This window comes from Lottia gigantea (assembly GCF_000327385.1).
Source record: "Lottia gigantea unplaced genomic scaffold LOTGIsca_1, whole genome shotgun sequence".
Classification (NCBI taxonomy): domain Eukaryota; kingdom Metazoa; phylum Mollusca; class Gastropoda; family Lottiidae; genus Lottia; species Lottia gigantea.
Window position 1 is genome coordinate 3162869 of NW_008706746.1, and position 9782 is coordinate 3172650.

Here is a 9782-nt window from a genome sequence, read left to right on the forward strand (position 1 = left end):
GTTCATTTATACGGTTTTGGTCGGATTTAGAAGTTGATGGTGTGAGGTTGATTTTTAAACGGTTTATAATCATTACCCAGGGACCAAAATATGCAGAAAGTGGCTAGTAAACAAAACTTCAGAGACTGCTGTTTCTAAAAGGATGTTTCATTGTAATCCTTGTATTATTATCTTAACAATGTCAAGCTATTACAAATTGCGTCCAATACACGCTATCGTGTATAGTCAATCATAACCCCCGATTCCACGCACTTTCAAATTGCGTACAGTGTTGAGGGCTCTTGCTGTTTTCACAGCGTACATTTCGGAGTTTTATTCTGAAAAACGGATCTCTGAATTTTGGATATGTTTGGGTCTATATCCCTTTAAGATTTGCATTACCCTTCTTTATTAATCAATACAGTCTACGTTTTCAATTAAACTTGGTAACAATGGAATTATTGATGAGACTGGAGGTTAGGTTCTTTTATTCACTTGATTGATAAACCGGTTGCATACGAAACAAATTTTTCAATATACCAGTCAGAAAACATCTGGATAACAACAAGGCAATATTTCTAACTGTTGGTGTATGGACCAAAAACTGTTCAGAATTGAATAACAACTAATTGTGAATAATAATTTGTTCAGTTCTTTACATCGGTCAATTCGGTTCCTTTGTACTGTATATAAATTTATTACTTCGTCACCAAAACCATGTATCTGTAAATATAGGCCCTGATTAATAAACTATATTTACAGTCCAGGAACTTCCCTTCGAAACACCCCGGAATGAGAACTTTAATCATTCTAAAACTTTTTAAAAATTTAAAAGCGTTGATTGACTACTCAAATCGGTCTCATCTAGAATAGCTTTTATTGATCTCCCCTTAAATATGCCTTATATGCTTATTAGGTGCGTCGTAAGATACAAAGAGGACTGTTTGAAGGTTCTGTCTTGTTTGGACAAGCTATACCTAACAAAAACAATACCATATTTCCTGACCAACATCGAACCAGGACCAATTCGAAGTGATTGGAGATCACTGCGTAGTGCATCTTCTAATAGTAATCGATATGAAAAAGATATTTTTTTAACGTAAATAATTTCAAAGATGCGCTTGCTATATTAGTTCTAAAAGGTGCCCTTAGTCGAGAGGTCCCATTCAGGAACGAGTTTGGTCTGGGGTCTAGAATTAAACATCCTTTTATAAGGAGACATACAACAGGGTGCTGCCCTATGGGACAATTGTCTACCATGGAAAGGGCAGAACAAAGCATTCACCGATAACCTGCAATTCTGGAGTCCGTTGTCGAACAAAGACGATACGAACTCTATGACATCATTCAAAGATACTCGATATGAATTAATTTGCCGTCCAGTGCACCAGCAACTAAATCTGTTGAACTTGCAAGTCTAGTCCTTCTGCGTTCCCTTGCGCACTGATGCGGCGAGAAGTTTTCTTGTCGATTCCGAAAATCAACGACTTCGGTTAACTCAGAAGTTCCCGCATGAACGGCAGCTGCAAAAGGGTGGCAATGGATAGATGGAGTAGGTCCGTGTACCAGTGTCACCGGGCCATTTCGGGGCAATCAAATTGACATTGAAATTGCCGCATGTGTTGCAGGACTTTTGCAATTAGACATATCGGGGGGAAGGCATATCCGTTGAGATTCTCCCAGGACATCGTTAGAGCGTCCAGAACCGGAGACTTTAGGGGAGGGTACCACGAACAAAGATCTGCGTTTGTCATTGTCCGCGGATGCGCACAGATCTACAAGAGGGAGAGATCGTCTCTGAAATAGAGTTTGGACTAATCCCTTGTTCAATGGCTATTGTGTGGATTGCGACTCAGTTGATCTGCGGAAATGTTCGACTTTCCGGCAATGTGGGCTGTCTGAAGTGAGATATTGTTTGTTGTGGCCAGATTCAAAGGTCCAAAGTTTTGGAGCACAAGGGTTGAGTCCGTGTCCCACTCGGTTTGTTTATGTACTGTACACTGTGGAATTGTCGCATCTTAAAATTACCAATCGATTCCTGATGAATGGCAAGAAATAATCTATAGACAAACCGCTTCCAACTCAACTCTTGCGAGACTTTAGTTTGTCCTGGGGTGACTTTTGTTAGGAGAGTTCCTAAAGCTTGATGAATGTATAGCTAATCGCAACAATACCAAGCCGAGTTGTTTGTAATTTTGTATTCATCTCTCTAAGGTGATAAGCGATATAGATTTATCTAACGAAAGATTCATAGTCGAAAGCAAATTCGCCATAATTTTGAAGCGAAAATCTTGTGAATACGTAAACAATAAAACGTGTAAGTAAAGCAGCAAAGTGTTTTAATAATTGAATCAAAGCTACAGAGTAAAAAGCAAAATGGAGAGAACACAAATACCATGTGTGCGTTTTTACGCTGGAAGATAAACTGAAGGTGGTACTGGTGAGCTTGACAGGGGGCGGGGCCCGGCACAGGCAATGCTTTTATTAAGTAAATTCATAAAAAAATTGAAGTTATATGCTTTTTAGGGGGTGGGGTCTTGATTGCCAATACACTAGCTACATATTTATATATCCAAATGTATTCTGAATGATAAATATAACGAATGAAATGAAATATAAAAGCATGCTGATAATATTTTGTTTCCCACACGTACTAGGGTATATACTGATCTTGTTTAATCAGTCATTAATATGGGTTTGTAATGATATTGTTATGATTACTATAATTGATATGTATTCCATTACTACATCAGAGAAATATCTGATCATGTAATTTACATACGGTTATTATATTTCATAATGTGCTAACTGCTTTCTGATATCAGAAGAAGGCCATATTAATGGATTAATTAAGTACTTGCCTGCTCGTGATTGCGAACGTTTAAGAAGTGAGAAACAGGCCTATTTCATGCAGTAACAGTATAATGGTAGCCTACTTCTTCACTCTGCAATACATGTAAATCTTTGCCAATATTCTATTCTCACATTGAAATGAAATGACATGAATGGAGTTTTACGTCCTACTTTTCTGTTCTCACATTGAGATAAGATAGATAAGATTAATTGCATGTACGTCTCTTGTGAGCAGCATACAAATATAAATTAACTATTGAAAAACGGTTAATATTATGATTAAGCATTTTTCAATAATTACTTAGTTTTATGAATTTTCAAATTTTCTAGATTTAACAGGGATTATGTTGTAACTTTACGACACCAGGTAAGTTCACTGATGAATATATACTCATTGACCATTCTTGAGAATTAAATTTCATGTTCATTCTAAGACGTAGTATCACTTTAAGGGGTATGTACGCCGTTTTGTACAGAGTGAACAGATAATTCACTCATTTAGCATTGTGTAAAGTGTATCCATTTGGCATGTTGTAAAGCAAGCTGCAAATCGACATGATCGCTGCATATTGTATTCGATCATGCATCAACTTGCAGATCCACAAATAACGGATTGTTCATCAAATAGAGAAAAGAGAATAGCACAAATAATTATGTTAGGATTAATTTTTTTCTTGATTTTTTATTTAAATATCATACAAAAAGTTTCAACAATAACAAATAATTATGACCTTTAAATTGTTGTTTTGCATAACTTAAAGCGTTCAGAATATTTTTGAGCTTCGCGAGTGGATCGCGAAGACTAGATCTTCAAGGGAAAGGAGGTATGTGCACAAACTCAGTCACTCGCTGAAACAGATCACACTCATTCAACAGATCCAGATCTTAATACTCATTATTAGCTTAGAAGCATTTTCTGTGGACGATTGCTGGGCCAGATTCGTCATATTCCTGCTTGGAGATCCACATCTGTTGGAAGGTTGAGAGAGAAGCCAAGATAGAACCACCAATCCATACAGAGTATTTTCTCTCAGGTGGAGCGATGATTTTGATTTTCATGGTAGATGGAGCCAAGGCTGTGATTTCTTTCTGCATTCTGTCAGCAATACCTGGGTACATGGTAGATCCTCCAGATAATACAGTGTTGGCATACAAATCTTTTCTGATATCAACATCACATTTCATGATAGAGTTGTAGGTGGTTTCATGGATACCAGCAGATTCCATACCCAAGAAAGATGGTTGAAACATGGCTTCTGGGCATCGGAATCGTTCGTTACCAATGGTGATGACTTGACCATCGGGTAGTTCGTAAGATTTTTCTAAGGACGACGACGACGCAGCTGTCTGCATTTCCTGTTCGAAATCCAAAGCAACATAACATAATTTTTCTTTGATGTCTCTGACGATTTCTCTTTCAGCTGTTGTGGTGAAGGAGTAACCTCTTTCTGTCAAAATTTTCATCAAGTAGTCGGTCAAATCTCGACCAGCCAAATCTAATCTCATAATGGCATGGGGAAGAGCATAACCTTCGTAGATGGGAACTGTGTGTGTTACACCATCTCCAGAATCAAGTACTATACCAGTGGTACGACCAGAGGCATATAGGGACAATACAGCTTGGATAGCTACATACATAGCTGGTGAATTGAAGGTTTCAAACATAATTTGGGTCATCTTTTCTCTGTTGGCTTTAGGATTGAGTGGAGCCTCCGTGAGGAGGACGGGATGTTCTTCTGGGGCAACTCGAAGTTCATTGTAGAAAGTGTGATGCCAGATTTTCTCCATATCATCCCAGTTGGTAACAATACCATGTTCAATTGGGTATTTTAAGGTGAGGATACCTCTCTTAGATTGAGCTTCATCTCCTACATAGCTGTCTTTCTGTCCCATACCAACCATAACACCCTGGAAACACAAAATATGAAAATACTTTTAGATAATACTAGTATAAAAGTTTAACCACAATAATACGTATTTGCACAATTTGTTCCAGTTAAAGTATAGTTTTAGGCCAATTAGTTATATTAATTATTGACTGTAGTAACTAGACTTAGTTAGATCGAATATCTATATCAATTTTCTGTATTTCAGGTATAAATATAGCTTGCCAGGCAAGGTAACATACGCCCACTGGCAGCTTTGATTTTGAATAACAATATTTGGCAGTACAGTAACAATCACTAGTATGAAATATTCAACCTTCAGTCTTACACTTCTTTTGAACTATTGAGGGCGATGCTGAAAGATAAAACCAAGTTTTGTCAAATCCGGAAAGGAATGTGCCTTTTAGTGTTTCAGAGCTAAAATTTGAAAGCGTTTTCAAGAAAGATATCAATAACTCCTATAAAACATTTTGTTCATCCATGGGTGATAATAAACAATTTTACCAAGTTTCTTCAAAATTCGCCAAGAATTGTGCCTTCTAGAGTGTATATGAGCTACAAATTGAACGAGTTTCCAAGAACAAGGGCAATAACTCATACTAAATATGTTTAAATTCTTCTAATTCCCAATATGGTTCATCCTTAGGCGAATACAAACACTCAAACCAAGTTTCATCAAAATCTGTCAAGAATTGTGCCTCTAAAAATTAAACGCGTTTTCAAGAACAATGGCAATAACTCATATTAAATATTTTTCGATTCTTCTGATTTTCGATAGGATTCATCCTTGGGTGACAACAAACACACCAAGTTTTGTCAAAATACGTCGAGAATTGTGCCTTCTCGAGTATTTACGAGCTAAAAAAATTAATGCGTTTTCATGAACACATACTAAATATTTTTTGATTCTTCTTTTTATAAATAGGCACATCCTTGACCTTGGCTTGGGTAATTACTAACACTCACACAAAATTTTGTCAAAATCCGCCAAGTATTGTGTAGAGTGTTTACGAGCAATTGTGGGCGGACAGACGTGATGGCAATATACGCCCTCACTCCCCGATTTCATGTCTCCAGAAAATTTTTGCGCCAAAAAATGATTATTACAGTTCTATGTAACTACTTCTACTAGTTCTTTCTACATCCCAGTCCACGCACCTGTCGTTGCTTATCCTACTCAAACGTTACATAGTGGCCTGGCATGGCATGGTGTTCGGCCTATCTTTAAGAGTTTGCCATATTATATTTTGGCCTTTATTTCCATAATACAAGTTTAACTATACCGAAGTTGATAAAACTCAACCTGATCCTGTTTGAAGACGACTTTATTACGTTACGTTGACGTGGGGTCAGCCATTTGCAATTTATCATTTCTTCACATGGTCATGGTTAGGTTAAGGCCAAATAGATCTACTAAGCATTGCCTATCCGACTACACTTCAAAGAAGATCTATAATGTGTATTTTCAAATCATGAAAGATTTCAAAACGTGGCCTTGGCCTTACCTGATGTCTGGGTCTTCCGACAATGGAGGGGAAAACAGCTCGAGGGGCATCGTCTCCAGCAAAACCTGCTTTGCACATACCAGATCCATTGTCTATAACAAGTGCTGCAACTTCTGACATATTGAAAGCTTGGTTTTTATGTAACTTTTCTCAAAATACGACTAAAGTGATGAGGCGTCCTTCTACAGGCTTCGACTTCTGAGTCCAACTCAATCTATCGATCAACCACGAGGTTTGTATCTCTTACTATGTAGGCTAACACCGTTACTAGGTGACTAACAGTCTTGCCTTATATGGATATTCAACCTCGCCCCATTCAAATGATTTCTAGGAAAGCCACGACCAGTTCTCATTACATGTCCTTTTATGGACATAACAGGAGAAGGAATTAAAGTCCATTTATAGCCGACCAATCAGCTGGCGTTAAAGTAGGGGATCCCCTCTGATATACATAATAATGTTCATTAACAATAAAGACCTGGGAAAACACCGTATATCAAGTGGTTTCATATCTCACGCTAAATAGGTCAGTTTGACATTAAAAAGGCATGTCGCTTTGTAAGACGGTTGGATATAAATATATAGTCAAACAACATACTACATGTTCTTCTAATGATTTGTGTAATTTAATGAGGGCCACTTGATTATTCATTTATTTAATTTCTCTATGTAATATTGTATTTATACGGTATATGGCTGTAGGTCATTGATAGCCTAATTTATTTTAATAATGCTGATTGAGTGTCTGTCTTCTTCGATTCGTCGGGTCTTCTCAGTTTCAGTCTTAGTTATAGTTCCTCTTAGGTTAGCATTGACCCTACATTATTTCAATAAAACCTTTTGGTTAAAAAAAAATGATCGGCTTCGTGTAATAATATGTAGATACAAGACTGTTTTACCAATATGAGCGAGTGAGACTACTACTAAGTTTTTAAAGGGCCATTTTGATTTACGAAAATCATTTAAAAATAATTTTACTCACAGAGTATCTTAAATTGACAAGTCGTCATTTCAACATTCAATCGCGGATAATTCTCGACACACATGGATTTGAAGGCTCAAATTTCGATGGTTAATTTTGAAAACTATATCTGATTGGTCAGCTAAAATATTCCTGTTTCTGAGACTAAAGTAACTGTCCCTTTAAGGGCATCTGTACATGGCCAGAGATGCTTCACAATAATTCCGTTTCATTAAATCTCAAGAGCCAAGAATCTAAGAGAGATTGTGAAGGGGTTTTCTCAAATTTAAAAAAATAAGCGTGAACGTTAAATGATGAGGGAGCTACAAAATACATGTAGGCCTATTTGAAATACACCTCGCCCTGATATGCAAATATGTATTAAGTTTTGTTTTGCGCAATTTCAAACGATAAAATTAAGTAAATACTCACAGCAATTTGAATGTTAGAAATCGGTTGAAAACTAAGAGAGTAATAGCATATTCAAGATTTTGGGGCAAGGGCAATAACTCTGCTTCTAAAACGGTCGAAAATAGCTCAAATTCGAACTTGATCTTCGCTTTATGAATATGTATACTCATACCAAATTTCATTTGGTTCCATCAAAAAATCTAGTTTTTAGAGCGTTTACGAGCAATTGATGTTGATAGAAGCACTTACAATATAGAGGTTAAAGGGCGATAACTCCTCAAAACTGACGTAAGAGGCCTAAATCTTGAAAAAGCCTTGAATTTAATCAGAATTAAACTAAACTTTCTTAAACCTTTTGATTTAGGTCCAATGTGGGCGTATAAAAAGCACTAGCCATCTTTCCATTGTTATTCGGAAAACACTGCTCTCTCCTGGAACAGTAGTCATGAATGCGTTATGCGTCATTAAGCTACATCAGCACAGTCCGAGGGAGTTGACATCTTCAGAATGACTAATTAATAATTAACGTCTAACTGCATTTACAAATTTCTGTTATACATGAAAAGTAATTATTAATATAATTTTGGTATTGATATTGGAAAGACGATTAAAACACAATCTGTCAGAAATAATCAACATTCAGATCACGATAAGCATTTCTGAACTAGAAAATGACACCAAGTTCGATGATGCTTAGAGATTTCGATACCCAAATACTTCTTCTTTGGACTACTTCTACGTGCCAAATTCACTGCGTTTCCCTAATCATGTCTTGGAGCAGGAAAAGCAGCTATAGTGTGTTAATTAGATAACTAATCTAAAAATGTCGAATGCTTGTCTCCAGGCCGATCTATCTTAAGACCGCTATTTTATATATTCGTCTCGATCAAGATCGTTTCGGAATATAAATGTTAGTCTGCTTTTGCACGTCACAAGTTAGTTTGTCATTTGTCAATATTAGCTCGGTGGCGTTGTCTCGAGGCTGCGTTGTTTAGAAATACATTAAAGAGCTAAGAGAAAAACCTCAGTCACATCCGACGTGACCACTTTGTACTGAATGGTATGGTCAACGTCATTGCGATGAAACAATCTGGGTGGAATAACCAAACTTACTGGACTCACTCTACTTTAACATTTTATGCAGGCTATTCTTAGAAATCTGCTTTCTCTCTCCCTTTTGAGGTTTTTGCATGCCTATTTTTGAGTAATTTTTGGTCTAAAGGCGGAAGGCTAATTCTTAAAATAGTCGTTTTGTGCCAAACTCTAGCGGATGAGTATAACCGATAGTAGTCTACTTTCAATTTTAGTAGCTCAAAATTTTCACGGTCATCATATCATATTGAATTTTTTAGGAGACATCAGGGGTTGGTCAGGCTTTCATTCGACATATTGGAAAGCTTTCAACGAGATTTATGGAAAAAGTTGTCGAAGGTTGAATTTTGTGTTTTGATATGGGAAGAGATGGCAAATGAATTAGTGGAGTGAGTCCTACTGATTTTCATGAAAATCTTTCATCAGTTACGTCACTTGAACTTGAACTCTATCGGTCGCTGTATTTTTGTTGGCGTTCTTAAATTGTTTGCTGTGTAGAACGTGCAGATATATGACAGTTGTGGGGTGGGTTTTAAAAGTCAACCGCGCCTACCGCTGCCAACCGGCATACCGGAATGAAAAAAAGGCGCTAAAATGAGCATTGTTAAATTTAAGGATCGTAAATTACTTCCCTTAACTTTTTACTGTCGTCGGGAACATGGAGCATCAAGGCCAAGGAATCTTTCTTCCACCTATAAGAATTTTTTCAAAATTAATCGTAGACTATAATAATTCTGCGAATGCTCCTCCAGTTAATCCAACAGAATCATCGATATATGTAGTGGATACAAATCTTCACCAAGATTGGAAGCACACTTCCAGTACTTGGAAAATCAGGTGTCCAAATATAGAACCTTTAAAGAAACCTGATTTTTCCAAGTACTGGAAGTGTGCTTCAAAATATCTCAAAGCAAAAAAAGAAATTTTATTTTTTTTCATTTTTAAAATAATTTTGATTCCATAATATTGACGTCAACAAAAATTCCGTCAAATTGAATAGTTTCGTTTTTTCGTATGAAAATCTACGATCCTTAAATTTAAGAATGCTCATTTTAGCGCCTTTTTTTCACTCCGGTATGCCGGTTGGCAGCGCTA

The 9782-nt window shown here is 36.7% G+C and overlaps 1 protein-coding gene across 1 annotated transcript; it reads right to left on the reverse strand.

Moving 5' to 3' along the window:
• Positions 1-3347: 3347 nt before the first annotated feature.
• Positions 3348-6460, reverse strand: LOTGIDRAFT_227913 (hypothetical protein). The gene is made up of 2 exons (XM_009045550.1): positions 6224-6460; positions 3348-4740 (listed from the first exon to the last, which is right to left on the reverse strand). Exons 1-2 carry the CDS (start codon positions 6341-6343, stop codon positions 3736-3738), a joined length of 1125 nt encoding a protein of 374 aa, XP_009043798.1. The 5' UTR covers positions 6344-6460; the 3' UTR covers positions 3348-3735.
• Positions 6461-9782: the final 3322 nt, after the last annotated feature.